This window comes from Adiantum capillus-veneris, chromosome 25 (assembly GCF_014529385.1).
Source record: "Adiantum capillus-veneris isolate H3 chromosome 25, ASM1452938v2, whole genome shotgun sequence".
Taxonomy (NCBI): Eukaryota; Viridiplantae; Streptophyta; class Polypodiopsida; order Polypodiales; family Pteridaceae; genus Adiantum; species Adiantum capillus-veneris.
Window position 1 is genome coordinate 127,810,236 of NC_140955.1, and position 22,965 is coordinate 127,833,200.

The window sequence follows — 22,965 nt, forward strand, 5'->3', positions numbered from 1 at the left end:
TCACAAAATAAAGGCTGTTTCCTATAGATGGCGTCCTCATAGGACCACATACATCACTGTGTACAAGCTGCAACTTTCGTGTCCCTCTAACTGAACCATCCTGCGAAAATGCAAATCTGTGCATCTTTCCAAGAACGCAACCTTCACATACATGTCTTGGTGGCATCTCCAATAAAGACAAATCATGCACCATATTATGACGTTGTAAAGTCATCAAACTGCCATAACTAACATGCCCAAATCTAGCATGCCACAACTCAGCATCCTGCATGGCCCGAGTCTTTGTTTCTGCAATACATACCTGAATCTGCTTTTCATAACGATCTAGCACAAATAGTCCATTTTCCAGCCTACCTGTAGTGATAAGAGAATAACCATTCTCTCGATCTCGTACAACACATCTGTCATCCTCAAAAATGACCCGAAGACCATTTTTTGCAAGAGAGGATACAGACAACAAATTCTTCTTGATCCCTAGAACATATAAGACATCTGGCAAGCATAAATCTGAACCATCTGAAATGGTAATCAAAATCTTACCAACGCCTTTGATTGGATAAGAAGCATTATTTGCACATGTCACCTTCTTTCCTGTTGGAGCTGCATCCATTGAACAAAACAAATCCTTCCTTGAAGTAATATGCCTGGATGCACCACTATCAAAGTACCAAATCATTTGTGTCTTGTTAACACTGTAAGCAGAAAAATCTGAACATACTACGAAAGCATAAGAATCCTGCACAAAGTTTGCAGACTCTTCTTTAGCTGTAGAAGAATCACTAGAAGCTGAAACAACCAAACTTGACTCTTTCTTCTTTTCTTTAGTAATTCACTTTTTACACTCATTAATGTAGTGACCAGGTTTCTTGCAGTAGTGACATTTACCTTTCTTCTTGGACTTGTCGGAATCACCTTTAGACTTCTCTGAAGACTGTCCTGCACCAGACTTGGAGTGATGAGCACTCTCTTTACCCTTGTTTTTGTTATGTACAACAAGAGCATGATCCATACCATTCACCTGTAAAGACTTGTTCTTACGTGATTGATCCTCCTGCAATAGCAAAGCCACTAACTCTTCAAAATAAAGAGGCTCAGAATTAGCTCGCAAAGACAGAGTCAAAGAAGTCTGAAAAGTCAAATAAGATGGTGGTAGTGAATTGAGTGTTTTGGAAACCAAGTCCTTCTTTGGAATCACTTCATTAATGCTAAGCAATTGCTCTTTAAGATCCCTGATTTTTGTAAGATGCTCGACGATATCGTCACCTTCGTCCATCTGTATTTTGTCAAGTTGTTTCTTCAAAAACTCTATTCTGGCAGCGTTTCTTCCTCCAAACATAGCTTGCAGAGTGTTCCAAGCATCCTCAGAAGTTCTGCAAGATCTGATATGTGGTGTGATTGTCCTCTTTATGGTTAAGGCAATCACGGCCATAGCTTGTGCATCTTTAGTATCCCATCTCTTTTGCTCTGGAGTGACTTGTGAGGGTCCTGCACCAACAGCTGCACCACGACCAGGTGTGGCAGGTGCAATGCTACCTGGACGAACTTCATCTCCAGATACATAATCCCACAATCCTTTACCAACCAAAACATTTTTGGCCATAAAAGACCAAAGAGAATAGTTGGTACCATCCAATTTGTCTTCGGATGTAAACGCACCAAAAATCTCTTTCTCCGTAGATTGAGCCATATTGTGGATGCACACAAGAGAGCAAAAGAACCTCCAAGAGATTCACAAATCTCCTCTCCAATGCAAGCAAAACTCTACACAAAATCTCAGCACAAAGCTAAGACAAGCTGCTTCCCAAAAGAACTGTTTACCTGAAGAAAATCTATCAAAAAGCACACCCTCTTGATCTAAACGCCTCCGAAAAGTAACTTCTGCTACGCTGCTCAGAACAAAATTCCGAGGGCTCGAACGGCTTCAAAAGGGGGGTAAAACTCCAGGTCACCTACTCAGAATACTCTCGGAACGTCGAGGATGCTCCCACGAGCAAATTTTCCGAAAACTGTCTGAAAACTGCGATTGCGCGCGCGGACACGAAAACGCAAGTAGAGGCTCTGGAAATCACCAAGCTCTGATACCAATTGTTGAAGATGATGAAACAGGAAACAGAAGGAAGACAGCAACTCAGAGTAGGAAGAAGATGGAGAAGGAGAAGACACAGAGCTTGTGTACGAGATCTCTGTAGTCTCTCTCTCTGTATTAGAATAATAGAGTATCTACAAACTCAGAGCTACAAAGCTTATATGAAACCCTAAGAGATAAGGTGTCCTTTGACACTAGATGTCCAACGGGAAAAGCCCAGTGGGAGAAAAGTGCCCCTGGTGAAGCGCGTATACACACTAACACTACTACATGTCTACAGTGAGGCATCTCTCTAAGAGACAATTTTCACCTTCACAACAATGACCAACAAAAATACATTTGATAGCCTTATCAAAAAAATTTCTATGCTTCTTTTGTGGTACCAAAGCATAAGCTAGGCGACCAAAGACGAACATGTGATCATAGACGAACATGTGATCATAGATGGTTTCTTATCATGCCATGCTTCATAAGGAGTCTTGGACTACAAGTCTTTGGTAGGACACTTGTCGAGTACATAAGTAACACATATGATAGCCTCGAGCCCAAACGAATGTGGTAAACCTTGACTCTTGACCATATGTTGTGCCATTTGCATAAGCGACCTATTTTTTGGCCTGCCCAAAGGGCAAAGGCTATAGCAATGCAATGTCTTTTTGCTGACTAAAATAGAAAAAATAATTGAGTTGTATTTTTAAGCACTTTTTGCTAAGCCAAAAATGTTGATTGGTTGAATTAAGATAGTGCGTACTCATTGAAATGAAGAGTGTGAAACTCTAATGATGACATGTCTTGAGTTTTGAAATATTAAAGATTTTGGGATGCTTCTAATGAAAAGAATGTGGGTTTAGTTTTGAGTTTTTTTGGCCTGCCCAAAAGAGACAGGTTTCCTTTTTGCTGTTGAAAAATACATAAAAATTAAAGTGATTTTTTTTTGCCACCTTGATGTATAATGATAAGATTTGTTTAATTTTTCAATGCACAATCTTTTGATAGATGAATAAGGTAGTGGGTACTCATTGGGATAGATACTATACACAGATACATCTAGAGAGAGAATCAGTGTTCTCAAAAAGTGTGTCTCAACTTAACCTTGAGCAGGTTGCACAATTATTTAAATGCATAATTTTTACTATATTGGGGTTGTTCAAAGAGCTAAAGCCATAGTGATGACTTCTCTTTCTAGCTAACTAAAAATAGGATAAATTTTTTTGGAGTGAAATTTTTTGTGATTGGTTTATGAAGTTAGTGGGCGATTATTGCCGCCTTGAGTAGGTGTAAGGCCAAGTAGTGTAGTTTTTCTAAAGAAATTTTACTATTGGTTGAACTGTAGGATGGTCATTATTGAAAAGAGTGTTGTTAAAGCAATGATGGCTGGTCCACACACACTCTCTCTCCCACAGAAATGTACTCTACTACTCAACCCTTCTCTCTCTCTAGGCTCTAGATTTTATAGCACGGGAGTTCTCATGGAGCCATCATGTTGCTTGAGATCTTTGCTCCTGGTGCCTCTATTCTTGCCCAGATGGTAAGAACCTCACACTTTCTTTCTTCCCTCACTAGAAGCTAGGATGAGGAAATGGATATGATTTACTTGTTTGTCTGTAGACCACGCTGGGCTGGAGGGCTCTATGATGGCGATGAGCATTATCGACAGCCTCAAACATGGCCACCACAGTCGCGGTTGTGAACCATAAGGAACTCGCAAAACCATTTGTTGAAGTGCGGGAGAAGGCTGTCATCCACTTTGGGGAAGAATGCAAGCTGAAATCAATGGAGCTCTTTGAATCTTTCGGGTTGCCCGGCGGCCTCCTCGAGCCCTTGCAGGACATTCTAGAGGGTGGTTTTGTGGAGGAGATGTTTTGTGTGGATGATATCGAAGCAACAGCAGTACCATTTCAAGAAGGTGGACCGGCATTGCAGCTACGCGGAGACGATCTCCTGCTATTTGAAGCCCAAGAAGATCACCAAGATATCTGGTGTCAAGGCTAGGGATCTATGAGATTTCTGTTGACGATGCAGCTGAGCCCAAGATCCACTTCAAGAGTGTGGGTGGCCTCTCCTGCTGCTTCAACCCAGAGCTCTTTGGTCGGGTGCTTGAATGTTTTCTCTATTTGAGCTTGATGGAGATTTAGTTGGCTTGGTGGTATGCCTTAATTGAATCAACGTAATAGGCCATGTTCTAGGCTTTGGTAAGAGTCACAGCTCTTTGAAAGCTCAAATTTTGTGTTCTTAAGAGCTTAAATTTTACCTGCCTTGTAGCAGAAAGAAATAGAAGACAAGCATTTGTGCTTTTAAAACGGCTTTGCCTCTTCATATTTTTGTTTGTCCATGTACTTCCCTTATGTTAAGGAGACTGTTGGGAAAATTTACTACCCCTTTAGTATCCTGAAATGTGAGGAATTGATTGCAGCTGAGGTATTTTGCAGGCAATCCTAATCCTTAAAAAGAAATTGATTTGAGATGGGAATGAATGCCATTTTTGGCTGATTATCAAACATTGTGACGTAACTGTGGAGAGCAGTTGTACTACTATTAGATGGAGTTGGGTATGCACCTCTATGTGTGTGTGTGTGTGTGTGAGATGCAGGCATTGTGACCGGCTACTGAGTTGGGTGCCCATTACATTGATGTCAAATTTGAGATAGGAGGTAGCTATTCACCTTCGATGCAAAACCCTCACCAAAACAACACACCCCCACCCATGCGCCTTGGTGCTTCCCATTTTCCTCTGCCTCTTTCTCCCTCAGTTACATTGTCGGCTTCTTCCTCTTGCTTGTTCTTGCATGATGCATCTGAGATTAAATATTAGAGATTAGAGGCAACATTGTACGTATGTGTGTGCATGTGTGCACGCATCATGCGTGTTCATGCAGAGGCACCCGCCCACTATTACGCTATGTGAAGAAGCTATACTTTGAGGCACCACACATGTGAGCAAGGAACGGGATGAAGTCGTTCACTATGAATCCCAGAAGATTTGTCTCCAAGTTCAAAATGTACTGCAAATGCCGATGAATTTTTTCTTTCTTGTTAAAGAATTTATGAGATTTTTGTTGAAGGACAGATCGGAGGTAGGTTTTCAGGGCAGATTTGTTAAAGCCTGCTACAGGGACTTTTTAGATACAAGTTTGATTTGGTCTCTGAAAAACCCTTCTGTGTTTATTGGAAGTAGTTTCCTGATGACTTTTTGAGCATTCTCTTATGGCAATTTGATGTATAAGATACATGTTCTTTTTTGGGCTCACACGGACATAGTCTGCAGCTTCTACCTTCTCTTGCTTGCAAGAATTTTGTCTTTAGATGGTACTGAGCAGGTATGAAATCTGGTTAGTCTCTTTAATATGGAAAGAAGGCAACCCTTTCCATTGACAATGTATTGTTGATATCATTCAGAATGTAAGTTGTCTTCTTGCTTTCTTCACCATGTTTGATTAGTGAATTGTAGTGTTAAGGTTTAGATCATATAGTAATTCTATCTTGCTTGATTAATTTAACCAAAAGTAAACAGACACAATATTTTTTAAATAAAATGTGAAATAAAAAAATATGTGAATTCCTTATGATATTTGAAGTTTGAGAAGGGGTTTTTAGAATTTCGACAATTTCTTAAAAACCTATTGATTCTTTCATTTATTCTTGCTTGATTACATGCATCCGAGTAGGTAGGGTCGCATTAAGTGGAATCTAGGCCTTGTGATTTTATCACTTGTTCTTTCAAAAACACCATTTTGTTGAGGCATATATGACATTACACATTGGTGTTTTATCCCATGACTAGCCCAAAATGCATTAAACTCATGAGACATATACCCCCTCCGTGAACGGAGGGTGCTCATATTACATTTAGAGACCCTATTTGGCCATCACAAAAAATACTTAAAGTACATAAACACTTCGGAGTTAGTTTTAATCAGATACACCCATGCATGCCTAGAGTAATCATCAATCAAAGACAAAAAAAATATAGGTAATTACCCAAGGATGGAGTTTACAAAGGCCCACAAACATCACTATATGCACAAGTTGTAACCTACATTAGCCCTTTTTGAACCATCCTTGGGAAACTTTGAACACTACATCTTACCCAAAATACAACCTTCACAAACATGCTTAGAAGGTGCTTCAATAGGCAGCAAAGAAGCATCCATATTAGATTTTTGCAAACGTAGCAAGCTGGCAAAATTTAGATGCCCAAAACATGCATGCCAAAGTTTTGCATGTGAAATAGCCTTTGAATTCTCAATTGCATTTGCAAATTCTACCCACTTTCATACAAAGTGAGCTTATACAATCCATAACACAAAATTCCCGAAATGTGCATGCCAAAGTTTTGCATTTGAAACAACCTTTGAATCCCCAACTACGTTTGAAAAATTCTACTCACACTTTTCATACAAAGTGAGATTATATAAAGTGAGCTTATACCTATAACACAAAATACTAGATGCAATAATTTCTTCAGTAGAACTGAAATCATGAAACGTACATCTATCATCCACAAATTTGACAATAAGACTAAGTCTTACAAGTATAGATACAAACAAAAGGTTATTTTTATCCTTAGTACATAAAGTTCATCAACAAGCATGAAAGAACTACCACTTGTAAGAGTTAGCACAATTTTCTAAATTCCTTGACTAGATCTTCGTTAATGTTTTTTTTTTTTTTTTTTGCATTTCAACCCCTGACATCATAATATTGTCTTCGATAGATAAACTAATAGTATTAAAAGTGCCAAAAATGTCTGCAATGATTTAATCTTACCCACACTACTGGAGCATCTCGATATGTAAAAGTTCTTAATAAGCCAACAAGGATGGTTGACCACTTGCTTCAACGAAATCCTCTTTTGAAAGTGGGGATAGAGAATTCCCAACAGAAGGTTGTGTGTCGTACCATCTAGTCACTCCCAACCGCTCATGCCACTTTGTAGGTCCTCTTCAAGCTCCTATCTACGAGGATTATGCCACCATTTTGAGGTGAGTGCAATATTATTTTGTGGAGGCACCTTGCCCATTAGCATTTGCACACAGCGTCGCATCGAGGCTCCATCTATCAACTGCCGGCTCTACAACAACTAGCATACATGCATCATGGATAGAAGGATCGTAAGTACACTCTACATTGAATGCCCATTCTAAATCTACATCATCATCACAATCTCCATTTATAGAATATTTAATAATAGTTGCATTGGTAGAAGATTTAGTCTCTTTCTTCTTCAACTCAGGACATTGCCTTATGAAGTGATCATTAGCCTTGTAATAATGGCAATGCATCTTCTTCTTGCCTTCTCCCCCATAATTCCTAGACAAACTGCTTCAATATAAGCACTAGATAAATGATATGCTACTCATCATAAAAGAACTAGGAGAAGCGGATGCATTATGTTACCACCTCTTCTTTGAGTAACAACAAAAGCCCATTCAATTGCACATAGTTTAGCCCTATATTTTATTGAAAGGGACTCCTATAATAGCAAGGTGCATAATGTATCAAATTTGACAGCTTGAGGGTTTCCTTGGGTCATAAGTCTCTAAGTACCAGCAAAAGTTTGGGAATGCATTGAGAACAATTTGTACAAGTGAAATATCATAAATGGATTTGCCTGCAAAAATGAGTTTCTCAATAATATCTTTGATACCAACAAGAAAAATGTCCATGTCACCTTCCTCTTGCATAATCTTAGACTCCAACTCTTTACAAAGCAATGCAATTTTTTCCTCATTATGACTAGCATAAAGACCTGCCGCAGTATTCAAAGCCTATTTTTCTGAGCCAAGGTGAGGAGTAATAGTGTGCTTCACATATAATGAAATCAATGCATGTTCCTACTCATCTCTAACATCCCAACTAGATTGCTAGGCTGTAGGCAAAACAACTTTAACGATAACATGTCTGTTATAACCTTATATCCATAGAAGGCAGACGTACATCAATGCCTTGTACAACATTCTAGATGCCCTTTGAAACATGAACATGCATCATCATGTTAATCCCACATTACCAATTTATCCTAAAAAACAAACATTTTGAAAACATATTTGTTGTTGTCAGCCATTGCGAGTGAGTACACTTGATATACAAACTACACTGAAAGAGGAAATATAGAGTAGTATAAGCACATGCTATATGGCACAACCCAAAGAGGACTGTAAGAAACTTGTTATGCAAAAATTGTATTCACAGTAACTTTAGGCAAAAGGACAAAACTACCTGCACAATACTGCTTGTAATGGAAATGGAGACCGAAATGAGCTTGAATGAAAAATTTGAGCACACCAAACTCTACAATCTCTCATGAAGCATTAGTTGACCTAATAACACTCACCAAAGCTTGCAAAAATCTAAGAACGTGAGGAAAGGGGTGTTGGCAATAGTACCAGGAGGATGTGATCTGCTCTAATACCAATTGTAAATAGAAAGATATGATAGCCCTACAATGATGGGTGTATATACAATGCACAGGGGGGAAAACCCTCCTAGTGAGGGCAAAAGTGGCCCGACGGTTCTAAGTGTGTTCACACACATCACTACCATATATATGGTAATAGCTCAAGGAGCCTAGGAGGATCATCAAGCTTAATAGCCTAAAGCTAATGTGGAGGCCAAATGCGTGGAAATGATAGATGAAGAGAGTATAGAAGAAGTCGATTCCTCAAACTTAGAATTATAGGATATACAAAATGAGCCAAGGCCAAGCTAGGAGACAAGAATGGAGGCCGAACTTGAATTTGAAGCTACCAAAGTTAAAGGGTTGCAAAGCATTGACACTAAGGTCCATGTTCAAGCTTTTGAGAATTGGGCTAGACTCAAGAATATAGCACTGGAGGATCATCATGACTACCTCCAAAAAACTCTGATTGGTAATGCTTACAGGTGGTTGTGTGTGTGTGTGTGTGTGTGTGTGTGTGTGTGCACAGAGAGAGATAGAGATAGAGAGAGAGAGAGAGGTGCCCCCACTGAGGAGCACACTGATGCTAAATATGTTTTACAAATACATGGCTTCGGCCAATAGTTAGTATTTGATCTTAGTGGAGCTTACAACATGCATGGGAGAGCTCTGGACTTTCCATTTGACCCTGGGGGATTGGGCAACCGATGATCTCTCTCTCTCTCTCTCTCTCTCTCTCTCTCTCTCTCTCTCTCTCTCTCTCTCTCTGTGGACATGCCATAAGCAAGTGCATGGAAGTTCGCAAGTGGATGGCACGATGTTCAAGGTTATGCTAGGTGTAGGGTAGAATGGATCCAATTGGGTCATGTACGTCAAAGGTGGCAATCATCAGGTCTATCAGGGTTTTCAAGTTTCCTAACTGAGGAAGCTTATAACTGCTAAAGTTTGGTCGATTCCATCGTACTCGTTGATATCATGATATGTATGCAAAGGTTGATTTGTGGTAAGCAAGTTTAGCTTTTTATATGCTTGAAATCAAGAATATTGCAGCTCGTTGATCGAGAGCTATTGTAGATGGTTGCAGCTCAAGGTTTATAGTGGTGGGACCCATTTTACAGGGACAATTGAGTTCGATTGCAGCCGTATGATCATCGACATGAGAAAAGAATTTATTTATGAAGTTAGATGCGGATGTCCTACTATGTTCAATTTGAAAGGAGGGATGAAGTGGGGCTAATATTGTGTTTGTTTTAAGATTTGGAAGCGAGGTGTTCACTAAGTAGTTGATCGTGGGAAAGGTGGCCAAGAAAGAATTTTTATGAGCTGGATTATAGGGAAAAAACAAAGAACGAGCACCATTGCTTGGAAGTTGCGACGCTACATTTTGCATTGGAAAGAAGAGGAGTCCGAGCTTGATTGGAGACATGAGAAGCGTCGCTTGGTGGCCATGCAAGAAGAAAAACGGGAGCCGTGAGCCAGAAGCAAAAGAAGAGGGCCACAATGTAGGTTACATGGGAAAGTTGAGAGGAGAATCAGATGCATGAAGGAGGGTGGCAGTGCCACTACATTTGAAAAGATCAAGCAAGGTTGTTGGGGAGAGCTACAAAGGAGGTACACCATACGCAGGAGCTTGGAGGGTTGACGTGATGGGAATGGCCACTTGCTGGACCTGGTGAGCTGAGGTAGGGAGGTAGCGCTGGAGAGAAGAAGACACCATATAAGGAGGAGGGGTCACCAACTGCAAAGAAGGAAGGTGGGTGTGCAAGGCCAAAGTGGGCAAGAAATATAGCAGGGAGAAGAGAACGTAAGCTGCAAATAGCATTATGGAAAGAATTGACGGATTGTGAGCTAAAAACGAAGGGGTGCACTGGCCTAGAAGAGCTGAGGGCCATGAGGAGGGATTTGCAAAGCCAGGGAGGCTACGAAGAGGAGAGCAAGTGGAACGCCATTAGTTGGGGCTATCGAGGGAAAGAGAAAGCTTAGCCAAGGACGAGAACATGTGAAAGAGAAGGAAGCGGAGCTGCCCATAGCCCAAGACCAAGCATGGAGTACCAGGGTGTCCATAGCATCACAAGATGGGCTGCCTATGGCCGGCTATGAACAAGGCGGATTGAGAGGGGTTGCCGAGTGCAAGGCTCAAGTAGGAGGTTGCCTCCTATGAGAAAAGCATGAGCACGGGGCGAGTTTGGAGACATTAAGGATGCCTACCATCACGTGCAAAGGAAGGGAAGCAAAGTAAGCTAGAGGGGTTGTCAAGGGCCGTAAACTGTAGAGCAAAGGAAACACTTGAGAGTGCCTATCATCAAAATTGAAGCAGGCTAGAAGCGAAGGTGATCCAAGGCACCACCATCATTGTACCTAGTGTTTTTTTATGATGCAATCAGTATCTAGAAGTTGTCTTTGATTGTTTGACTTCGGTCTTCTTGTCCTTTTTTGTCTCTTGCGTGGTAGTGTTGGCTCCGAACTTTGTGTGTGTGTGTGTGTATGCGCGTGCACGAGAGTTTTGCCGAGCAATGTGGGTGTGAGATTGTAGATAGATAAAGTGTCTGCACCAGTGGTGGGTGGGTGGAAATTTTGCGTGGGTATTCATAAGTGAGTGTGTGTAATATGGGATGCTCGAGAGTGAGCAGGTGCAATAGTTGTTTGTAGATCAGGTATCTGGGTGTGTGTTAAGTAGGGGATAGGGGTGATGTGGAAACCCTGGGCTATAGAGAGGCATGTTGATTGTGTGATGGGTGGTTTTTATATTTCCCCCTTTCCATCATGCCCAATGGTTACCTCCACATTCATAGCAAGGACCATCTGGATGAGCAGCTAGTGATACCCCCATTGGTTGTCCTATCCTAGGAGAATATCCTTTGATGTGTAGTTTTGGTTTGCTATGAACATGAGTGTGTTTTCATCCATCATATAATGGTTTTTGCATATTGAGCCATATATGAAGGTTATGGAGCCTCATTTGCACTTTCCCAAAAAGGACAATCCTCATTGGTATAGGTCACTCCTTCAGGCTCTCTCCCATAAGTTTCCATTGGCTCTTCATGATAAGGAGTTGGTGGCAACATTTTGTTGACTAATGCTGCGTTATTTGGTCCTATATGGTAACCTCGATGGTGGTGGCAAAGGTTGCACCCCTGGAGGTCCATAACCCTTTCCTTTATGTAATTTTGGTTGTAAAAACACTCATTTGTCTCATGGTTGGTGTACTTTTGTTCAAATGCACACCGTTGCAATGCTCTCTGTAAATTTGTTGCTTGTGGCAATTATTGTCATAATATTGGATTTTGTGAATAGGCCTAATTCATTCTTTGGATCACTTCCTCGACCACTTGATCAACATTTTGTGTGATTGCAGCATGAGCACCGTGTTTTGTTGATGATTCACTAATGGTTGAAGAGGCACTGCTGTTACCTCTCCATAAGTTTTACAGTTTTCAACTAGATACAACGCTTCTCTAGTGACTTGCTCAAATGAGGTGCATACCTTCAAGTGCAAACCTTTCTTGAGAGTTTCATTTCTCAAGCTCTTTATGAAGAGAACTGACAATCGTTCATCTTGTGGCAACTCTCTTGCACAACATCTCTCAATATATTACTTGAAGCGAAGCAAAGCTTCCTTCACCTTTTTGTTCTTCATATATCTCGGAAAACGTATTGTGCTTGATTCGTCTTTTGGAGAATTCCTCTGAAAACTCTTGTAGGAGTTGCTCAATATTCATGAAATCTCTGCTATTCAATGGCTAGAACCAAGTCAATGTTTTTCCTTCCAAGGTCAACCCAAATCCTTCACACTAAGTGTAGAAATCCGCGACTTGTTCAACTCTTAAGACTTTCTTAAAAAGTGAAACATGTACATAAGGATCCCTTGACCCATTGTACTTTTTGGCCACATATTTTGCCACTTGAGATGGTTGCATCCGTTGTATTTTTGCTACCATTCTCATCACTCTAGGCTCTCCTAAAACAATGTATCTTGTTTTATATCGACCATTAGGAACTCTGATGGGAGTTCTCTCAGTGGTTCTCTTCTCGCGTCTCATATCTCTAGCTTCAGTCTAGGTGTCTAGAACCCTCATAGTATAAAAAGTGTCTCATGCATCACCACCCTGATATGTAGGCATTAGAATCCTTGAACTCAAGGACCCCATAGATCTAGGTATAGAAAAGTGTGGTTTACTGAAAGAATCTTCCACTCCAGTTCTACTAGGACTTGCTCTTGAGGTTTTTGGCCTCGACTTTGAGACAATTGGTCTATGTGTGCTAGGAGTGACATAATACTGATGAAGCAGTCCTCCAAAGTACATTTATCTCTCCAACTCTATAGCAGAGTACCTCTGTCCATACTTATCAAGCATTATCACTTGAGTATCTTTGCCCTCTTCAAATGTAAAAACATACAAGCATTTCTGCTCTGATAACTCTCCAATGTTAGGGTTGTCACACTTATAATAGAGCATTTTCTCTCCATTGTTGTACTTCTACAAATCCAGATGTGTATTATCCGTGTTGACTCGAGTTGCCATATTCACTCGCCTGAGCTTCGAACTAGGGATGTCTAGCTTTGGTGGCTTGTCTTTAAGCTCGACATCAACCTTATCCTTGGTGCATGTTAATCCCCATTTGTTCACAATATAGGGATTCTGCACAACTAAGTACATGGTACTCTCATTATCAAAGTATCGATCACCTCTGTATTTTACTTGTAATAGAGCATTTGCTCCCAATTTCCTACTTATACAAACCCACATGTGTATTATCCGTGTTGACTCGAGTTGCCATATTCACTCGCCTAAGGTTCGAATTAGGGATGTCCAACTTTGGTGGCTTGTCTCCAGGCTCAACATCAACCTTAACCTTGGTTCTTGTTAATCCCCATTTGTTCACAATATACGGATTCTGCACAACTAAGTACATGGTACAATCATTATCAAAGTATGGATCACCTTTGTAGTCCACACGCACTATGTCCTTGAACTCATTAGGTCTTTCTTCTAACTTCACACAATAGCGATCCATACCATCTTTGTAAAGTTTTGCACTCTGTTCATTTTTGAATTGAAATTTCACGTGCAATAGTTTCACGGTTGGTGCGGGTTGGGATTGTCCTGTTCCTGCTCCCATAGTTGTTCCCTCTTTGAAACTCACACTCTCGAACGCTTCAACCATGTGAGTGTAGGATCTTTCCGAAGAAGTATCAGAAATACTTTCTTCTAGAATGGGCTCTAAGGTCGGCAAAGGTACTTAATTGACACTCTCTTCAATTGAAATGTGACTAACCGGGTCTCCTACAACAGAGTTTTTGCTTCGAATTAGTCTACCTAAAGGCAAATGTATCAAGAAAATACTGTTACAAAACCTTGACTTGTTACCTTATTTGATGCATCCAAATCTTTCGATAGAAAGCAATTTAAGCCGCACACTCTAACGCTTGCAATCTGTACAAAAAACACTTGGTTGTTATGAGTTTACAACCGCTCTATTAGTCAAAATCTGAATCCAACAATATTTTATCGCACTTTTGCTAGAATTTCTTATTTTGCTTATAAAATCCACAAATCAATCACAAATTCAACTTTGAAAAGATCACTATGATCCTTGTGATTAGCTCTAGCTATGGTACAAGTCTGAGCTCAATCTCCGATAAAGGAACATGGAGCGCGATCCATGTATCTTTGTCTCAGAACTTGCTGAAACTTGGTAGACAGCTTGTCCTTGGTCTACTGATCCCATCTATATGCTTTTTGTGTGATTTGAATTAATTTTGGTCGCTCAAAAGTCAAACCCTAGGTCTGCTTGGTGGTTTTTAGTCTTTGAGTGCTTTTGTCACTGTTTTTGAACCTTTTTGATTGTCTTGCTTTTGGAAGTTTTGCTAGAAATGTTCTCTATTACAAGCTGGTATGGTCTCTGTCTAAAAAATAAAAAAATGTACATGGATCGCAATCCATGTTCCATCATATCTGGACCCCAAATTTGGCATCTTGGTTACTTAAAGTGTCAATAGTCTACTCCCAAACTTTGTTTTGGATTTCAACAAGTTTTGGTCAATCAAAAGCAAAATTTTGTGTCTGCCTTGCAATTTTTGACTAGCTACTGATATTTTGGTGATTTGACCTACTTTTTGTAATTTTTTGTCGTGGTGCTTTTAGAGAAAGTTGTTTCAAATGATATCAGCTATCTACTGCTCAACTGTGAGCCTCAGATGCTCAAAAGGTACATGGATCGCGATCCATGTTTGACAACATTTTGGCATGAAACTTGGCCAGCTGGTTCTCTATGCCCTATAGAGATCAATTTCTAGCTTTGTTTGAATTTGGATCTTTGAAAGTTGAAAACTTCAATTATTGGTCAATTTTCCAAGCTTTTGCAAGTTTGGTCTAATCTCTTGATTTTGAGTGAGTTTTTAATGTCATTTTATCCCCAAAATGGTAGATCCAGTCTCCGGTCAAACTGTCATAGAGATACGTGGATTGCAATTCATGTTTCTTCACCAATCAGGATGAAACTTTCCAGTTTGCTTCTTGTGAGTTTGGTAATCCCCTTTTGCAATTTTTGAGTTTTGATAGCTTTTAAGCTTTGACCATCAAATTTTCCAATTTCCAGAGTTATGGTCTTGTTTACCAAAATATGGTTTTTAGCAATTTTTCCCTGAACCGTTTAGCCCAATTTGATGGTAATATTTGTTGCTTAGCCCACTCCTATGTATTGAAATGAATCTAGGACAAAAACAAAAAGAAGAATGGAAATTTGAAGGTGAAATGTATGGTGGAATAATATTTTCAAAGCATTGAGAGAATGCAAAATAAAATGCTTTTTGTATCTCACTCACAACTCTATGTGCCTATCAAGAGTATATCTAGCAAGTCCTTGACTTCTAGCCTCTACCAAGCACTTAAACCTCACATCTAGCTGCTTGATTGCTAAGGTGTAAACAGAATGGGTATCAAAATCTAAAGACAAGAAGTCTACTACTACGACTAGGTCACTCACCACCTAAGGATCACTCCTCGACAACGCCACCAATATTAGTGGGTCACCCCGATTGGACGTCTGCAGCATAGATATCTGGCACTGACATAATATCAATACTTATGAAAGCGAATCGGGTGGTGTACCGAGACTCTTTGAGAGTGTCAATCTCAAGAATGTGAACCTACAAAACTAAGCTATCATCAACACTAGCAAATCTATCACTCTCTACTCTGGAAAATCTGCCTATGGCTTGACTCATCGCTCTAGGTCGTCATGCCGTTTTGTCGACCAAAAGGGCTCGAAATTCAACGAAACTTCAGGAGAAGATATAATAGGCCTCAAGACTCTATCCTACAAAGTCTGATTGCAATCCAACAACATATCAAAATCATGACCTCCCTCATGATCAAAGTCAATAGAACTATCTACAAAGTTCACCCTATGGTATAGGAACGCTCGCTTACGATCGAAACAACGTGTTCTACCCCGCTTCTGTTTTGAATGCTTGAACTCTAGCTTTTAGCTTTACTCAGCATACGCTAAGTTTGATAACAAGAGGCGGGGGGTTCTACCCCCACCCATGCGGTTTTGTTCCAACTCCATCAACTCCAACAACCTTGTTCTCCACATGCCTCACCTTGTACTAGCCTCGGACAGAACACGATGTAGCTCACCTCCAAATCAAGTAGCAACTCTTGACTGATCACATTCACAATGTGGGACTGTGCCTTCGTTACAAAGGCAAAAGATTGCCGTAGATTCAATCTAGAGAGCATAAGGATTTTTGCTCACACTTCGGACTCCACAGGCAACAATGAGAGTCCCACTCATGGATGGAAACTCCTATCAACTGGGATGAAGTGCAAAAGAGAGGGAATAACAACTTTGCATTGATCATTGTGAGTGAAAGAAGAAGCTCTGATTCTCCCTCCTCACGTTCATCATAGAAAATGGTAGGTTGCACACCACACATGCACATGCACGCGCACGTGCGCACACACACACACACACACACACACACACACACACAAAGTCTCAAAGGATTTTCAGCTATAAAATGAGGCATCATTTGCTTTTCTTGAATATCGTTTCTAATGAAATAATTCAATCCCTGTGAAGAAAAGAATATTTACATTAATTAAAATCTTTAGAGATACATATTGCCTCTCTTAAACCCTAATATCTATTTGACAAACTTAATCCAACGGTACACAATTGGTCGCAAGAGTTCCATCAGTCTACTAAGCCCGTAAAAAATGACTTTGCTATGTGGCCCTATGCAACAAGCTTAATCCAATGGTCCACAATTGCTCACCAGAGTTTGAGGACTCTACAAAGGCATCACGTAGGCCAACCTGAGAGTGAGAAACAGCCCTCACTCCATCACATGGATGCGTTAAAAGATGGAAATACTGTGAACATGGAGGGCTTGCTCTCGTTTCCAGAGACATCAATTAGCCTTTGAAAATGCCATGTGCATTGAACATAAAAAGCTAAACCTAGTTTGTGAAAGATGATTGGGCACTTTATGGGATCTTGCATAGGATACTCTTCCAAAAGGTACCCTACAAGCCCAAAGGTGAGGGCGGGAAAGAAGCAAATTTAAAGTCTGGATGGCGGGATCACATGGTGGGGACGTTTCCATTCTAAATATATTCTAGTGGGAGTCGAGCCCGGGCCCGGGTCTAAAATATGAGCATCTAACCAACCCCTGCGGTCACGCAAATTACTCCACAAAATTAATAAAACACTGGACCTAAATTAATTTTGTTAGCTATCACATCACATTATGATAATATTAATTCACCAAAATGGGTTTGGATTTGATAGGTAGAGAGAGAGAGAGAGTCAGTCTACAGATCCTATAAGAGAGAGAGAGAGAGAGAGAGAGAGAGAAAAAAAAAAAAAGGCTAAGGGGCAAAAGCTAAAATTCAAATGCTAGGAGAGGAAGGTGAAAGCCGTGCAGGGCGAGGACAGGAGGAAGAGAAATGCTATCGAGAGAAGAGAGAGACTGAGCACATGCACCCTGTGAGAGAGAGAGAGAGAGAGTTGGGTTGCCTGATGAGTCCCTGAAAATGCGAGAGAGGGGTGGGTTGTGCGTTAAGAGCCGCATTGTCTGTGTGAAAATGGTATAGAGACAGTAGAGTCGAGAGAGAGAGAGAGAGAGTGAGAGAGTGAGTGTTTTGGATAACTCGGGTTGTCTAACTTGTCTGATGAGTCGCTGCAGAGAGGTGTTGGGCTGCCCGTGAAGAGTCGCATTGCCGGCCTGTGTGTGAAAATGGCATAGGAGAGAGAAGAGTTGGTTTGTGGCTAACTGGAGAGAGAGAGAGTAGAGAGCGGATTGAACAGAGGTGCTCCTGTTTGGTAACCACAACAAAATCATGAAAGCAATTGAAGCAGAAGCCGAGAGTTTGGTGGAACGCCCAATTACTACGAAATTCCTCCTTGTCAACCGCTTTCGTGTGAAGAAATGATGGCTGCTTCTCCCGCTCTTTGAAATTCAAGCTCATAGCTCACCGGAAATGCATGTAGAGAGAGAGAGAGAGAGAGAGAGAGAGAGAGAGAGAGAGAGAGAGAGAGAGAGAGAGAGAGTATGGCTATGGCGACCTTACGCGCAGAGATCTTACCAACTTGACAACCCAGCCCCCTTCCCCAGAAATGTAAGTTCTCCTTGCTTTTCAGCCCCATTTTCAACCCCGTCCAAGTAGTTTCTGTTTACACAAATCAGCTGTACAGTGCTCTCCCCACTCAAGCGGTTGCTCACGTTTCTGCAACTCAGCTTCCATGGCGACCTTGAACCCTGGCATCTTGATGAAGCTCATTCAGCACATGAACTCCGATGTGAAGGTCGCAGGTGAGCACCGCTCGGTCATGTTGCAAGTCATTGGTATTGTGCCTGCGCTAACAGGAGGAGATGAGCTATGGCCCAACAAAGGGTTCTTTATAAAGTTATCTGACTCGTTGCATGCAACATACGTCTCTCTCTGTGAGCAAGACAATGAGCTAATCCTCAGTGACAAGCTGCAATTAGGCCAGTTTGTGTACGTAGAGAAGCTAGAATCTGCATCAGGAAAGAAGCGAAACAAAGCAGCGTTGCCTCGTGTTGTGGGCATAAGACCTCTTCAGGGCAGGCACCCGTGCATAGGAAACCCTGAAGATCTTGTTGCACACCTTGTGCCCGACTCAAGTACGGTCCCCTCGCAACCCCCTACGGCTTTGCAGCTAAGTAAATCAGCAGAGCAACAATCCAACAGGGCAGATTGCATCAGTTCCTCGAAGTTTGAGAGCAAGTACCATGAACCTCTCTCTGCCAATGCGGCTAGGTTTGTCGACGTATTTGACTCCAACAAGTCTGCCAAGCTGCCCTTGAAATCTAACCATACTACTCCTGACTGTGGAAGTTTGGACAAGCGCCCCTTAAAGAGCTCGAGCAAGGCAAATGGTGGAGAGTCTTTTGAACTTGGCGTACAGGACTTGGTGGACGCCGATGCAGCCTCAAAAGCTAGAAGGAAGGTTGCTAGGGCAAAAGCTGCAAGGGATTCTTCACCTGCAAGCAGGGCATCTCCGAACGCGGCACCAAATTCATGCAAGCCAATGACACCTTCTAACAAAGCCTCGAGATGGGAGGGATCAAAAGAATCTTGTGCCTCCAGGAAGGAGACAAGCAATGCCTTGAGCAGACACATGAATCCTATATGTGAAGATGGAAGAGGGGCTTACATCATTTCCTCCAGATATATGCAGAACTCTCCAAGTGGGAAAACACGACAGGGCTCACCAAGTGGGTCAAAGTCCAGGCAAAGCTCACCCACTGTGGCAAACAACACAAGACCTGCTACACCCACCCTTAAAACCCGACAAATCTCGCCCAATGCTAAGGCCAGACCGGCTTCTCCTAGTGGAAAAAGCTGGCAGGCTTCCCCCATACCCAAAATACGGCAGTTTTCTCCAGCTGGAAAGAGGTCTATCAGCACTGGACGACCTTCAAGGCCCAGCATTGGAGAAGTTGCAAAGCGAAGGTCTTCTGTTTATTTAGGTGGTACGAGCTCAACAGCTACTGTAGATATGCTTGCAGGAAGCTTGAAGGCTCTCAAGCAGAGCAGGGAGGAGATCCGTGATAATGAAGGAAAAGAGAACCTCTCCTTGCAGCAAAACGAAGAGATCAGGAACTCCAAGGTTAACCATCACTTTTATGTAGTGCTTGTGATTGCAAACTGTGATATGTATGCAAGACATGATACAGACTTAATTCTCTCTTATGCAGTGCTTGTGATGGCACAATGTGATGCGTATGGTAGCAAGGCATGCTGCAGACTTAGTATACGCATCACTGCATGATTGTGTGTCTTTGTGAGCACACATTGTTGCAGCTTGGAACACTTAATTCTAGCTCAATCTTGGTCAATGATTATGTTCATATTGTCTGCGTCAGCTTTTGTGGCAATGTCTTTGCCTGCATGAGATCTCAGTTTCTACGCCCGGAGCACTTAAGTGGTCCACAATCTCTGACGCATCTGGAACTGCGCAATTTGCACTCGCAGCCTATCTAAGCAAAAGAAAATTCTTAATAATCTGTTTAGATGCAGGAAGTCAAAAAGGTGCAGCCAAAGGTCGGGTCAAAAGCGCAAAGCTCACCTGCCACCAAAACTGTTAGTCCTCACATGGAAAGCGTCTGTGTAAAGAAGCCTATTATCAATGACAAGCGGTGGACTGATGGCAGTTCATCATGGGAGGGCTTGCCCCCAAGCTTGACACTCTTGGGCAAGGTAAGATAGGATGCTGTACTATCTTTATTTCTCTGCAATCTAAAGATGATATAGTACGACCCATTCTTTTCGTAGCGAGACATCGAGGGTCCATTCCTGTGAGTTGTGAATTCTAACTCAAGCTTGACACTTGGGATTGTAAGATGGTACCCTTAGTTTCCTGCAAGATAAAGATGATCATTTAGGAGCCAATCGTTTTCGAAGGGATAAATTTTGAGGGGCTCATTCAAGCATTTGTATAAATCCCCTCTGCAAACTGTTGGCACAAGCCAGATTTGTCTCTCTGTGTACATCCCTTCTAGCCACAAGCATCGAAGTCACTATCTGCCATGGGATAGCCATATTCTTTGTCCTCCTAGGATGATGATGCTGTATGTGATATAAGACCCCATGATGGACCCTTTAATGTTACCCAGGTCCTATGCCTATATAAGAGGGTACTTTGTACACTCATTTCACATTAATTGAAGTATCTTTTGCCATTATGGATGGTTCTCTTGAGTATCAACCATAATCCCAAAACAAATAACAGCCTGGTATCAGGCTCAGTCGACAAAGGCTAGATAATGTCAAGCAACAAAGTTCTACCCTGAGGCATCCCCTAAGCTCACCAAATTCTTCAATGGTGGATGAAGCATAATAAGATCCTCCTTGCTGGGTACAAGGGAGGACTCACTCGATTGTTGGAGGAAAGAACCCTAGACACCAAAGAAATATCAGTCCGCTTCTCACGAGAGAATCAAAGAGACCTGAACCCACTGGGTCGTGTCCCAAACCTTTGCCATTAATCCACTTGAGACAACTCTGATTTAGCCTCAATTCTGTACAAGGTGATTATAATCAGTACCTTATATAGAGCCTATATAGAAAGTATGGAGTCAGGAGAGGGTTTCACCTCTTTATCAATAGTGCTGAGCTCTTTGTCTGATATGATTGCTGGGTTTGTGGTCAGGGTGTCATGCGAAGAAAATCAGCTGCATCTCTGGCTGCAGTCCATGCTTTGCAAGAGGCTTCTGCTGCTGAGTCTGTCATCCGATGTCTAAGGTGAGCGCCTTGATTTCTTGCTGCAAGATTTTTAAGTGGAATAGGCATATGAAGTGATCCAAGGGCTTTGTCCTTGTTTTAATTTTAACAGTAAGTCTTTACTACTATGCTTGCTGTGCGGCCTCATGATATGGTTCAGAATCGTTTAGTGCCTTTTTGATATTTGTACTTTATTTCAAGCTTTCATGCTTACCCATGGCATCTTGGAATATAGCCTTATTTTCATCTTCCTTTGTATAATCTTAATTGTTAACTATCTTTGATCACACATTGAAACATGGCCTGACATTGGGCAGCATGTTTGCTGAGCTGAAGTTCCTGGCCAAACCAGAAATTCCGGAGCTTACAATGGAGTGCTTTTATACCTTGTATCAGTCACTCCAAGAGGCTACAAAAGTCTCAGAATTATCAGCTGATGTGAAGAGTATGAGTGGCTTGGAACCCACTTCAGATGATCTTGCAAATGACAAGCTTGGAAATGCAAAGTGCTGGATCGATGCCGCTTTGGCTGTGGATCTGGCTCCGGTTACCCTTTTCAGCAAACAATTGTCTGCAGCGTTGAAAAGCTCTCCTTCAAAAGGTACGCGGCATGAAAGACCTCAGTTTAAGCTCATGCTAGCGTCACAAAAGGTTCTTTTATCCAAGGCACTTGATTCACCGACAGCTTCAAAGGATGAGCCAGGGTCTGTATCTAGGGGTGTGCTATCGGCTGGTAGGGATAAAAAGAGCAGGACTCGAGAAGCCAGGTGCTCGTCTTTGAAAACAATGAAACAGGCAGAAGAAAACTTGAAGAGCTCCAGTAGTGCTCTGCTTGTAGATGCACCTAAGGAGGATTGTGGAGCTGATGCAGACTCCGAGCACATTGAAGATGGGCTATATGAGACAACTGAATTAGCTCATAAGCTTCAGTGGGAGTTGCAGCTATGGTTTCTGCAGTATGTGGAGGAAGTTCTGGATTGTGATTTTCACTCTTCTTCTTGCTCAAGCACTGATGGGTCCTTGGAGGGGAAAGTTACACAACAGGAGACCAACCATATTGCTTTCATGCTTGCACAGATAAAGAGATTGAATGACTGGGTAGACCAGATAGAATCGGACAAGAACAAACCCTTGCAACCACAATTGGTAGAAGTTCTTGATAAAGTGAAAACGAAAGTATACGATTTTTTGCTGCAACATGTAGAGTCTGCTGCAACAGCATTAGGCAAGTGTATTTGAGGAGCTCATGGGGGAAGGCTCCATTGAAGATGGCCTTTGGGACATTACTAAATTGACCTTGAGTCTAACCGCCACCTCATTGTTTATGTGCATGTAAGCTTTATGCACACTAACTTTACTGAGTTGGTAAACTTAGCCAATTCCATTGTTTGTAAACTGCTAATTTTCATTGTGTCCCTCCTAACTTAAAGCATGAAAGCTTGTTTTACAGGAAAGCTTGCTTTTGCTCTTGAATGGATGTTATTCCAATAGTTCATGTCTGGATAACTTCAGAGAGGCATACGGAGGATTGGTAATTTGCAGAATGCATTTGATTGGTTTTGTTTTTAAGAATTCCATGAGACATCTTTTGGAAGTCCTTAATTGATTGCGATAGGAATGCTCGCTCTTAAAATGGCATAACCCGGGGAGCTTTTCGTGATTGTCACAATGCTCATGCATGGCTGCAGTTGATGGCGCTAGGATGAAGGAGCGATGCCAGTGCA

At 41.6% G+C, this 22,965-nt stretch overlaps 1 protein-coding gene across 4 annotated transcripts; it reads left to right on the forward strand.

Moving 5' to 3' along the window:
* The first annotated feature begins 17,366 nt into the window (after positions 1-17,366).
* LOC147425629 (protein CORTICAL MICROTUBULE DISORDERING 2-like) lies at positions 17,367-22,731 on the forward strand. Of its 4 annotated transcripts, none has more exons than XR_015186413.1 (5): positions 17,367-19,628; positions 20,033-20,218; positions 21,171-21,262; positions 21,559-22,573; positions 22,692-22,731. XR_015186413.1 is itself a non-coding variant. In XM_086499937.1 (5 exons), the coding sequence occupies exons 2-5, from the start codon at positions 18,237-18,239 to the stop codon at positions 22,478-22,480; spliced, it is 2,592 nt and encodes an 863-aa protein (XP_086356063.1). In that variant the 5' UTR covers positions 17,367-18,112; positions 18,232-18,236; the 3' UTR covers positions 22,481-22,731. The 4 variants fall into 4 exon arrangements, 3 of the variants coding, with proteins under 3 accessions (XP_086356063.1, XP_086356062.1, XP_086356064.1); XM_086499937.1 differs by having other exon boundaries at positions 17,367-18,112; positions 18,232-19,628; positions 21,559-22,731; XM_086499936.1 differs by having other exon boundaries at positions 21,559-22,731.
* The last annotated feature ends 234 nt before the right edge of the window (positions 22,732-22,965 follow it).

What these genes read in the sequence shown, in the direction of transcription:
- LOC147425629 (XM_086499936.1), top strand. Translation starts at nt 18,237, where the DNA reads ATGGCGACCTTGAACCCTGGCATCTTGATGAAGCTCATTCAGCACATG. An exon ending in GCTTGACACTCTTGGGCAAG is followed by an intron (nt 20,219 to 21,170) that starts GTAAGATAGGAT and finishes GTTTGTGGTCAG; the next exon opens with GGTGTCATGCGAAGAAAATC. An exon ending in TCTGTCATCCGATGTCTAAG is followed by an intron (nt 21,263 to 21,558) that starts GTGAGCGCCTTG and finishes GACATTGGGCAG; the next exon opens with CATGTTTGCTGAGCTGAAGT.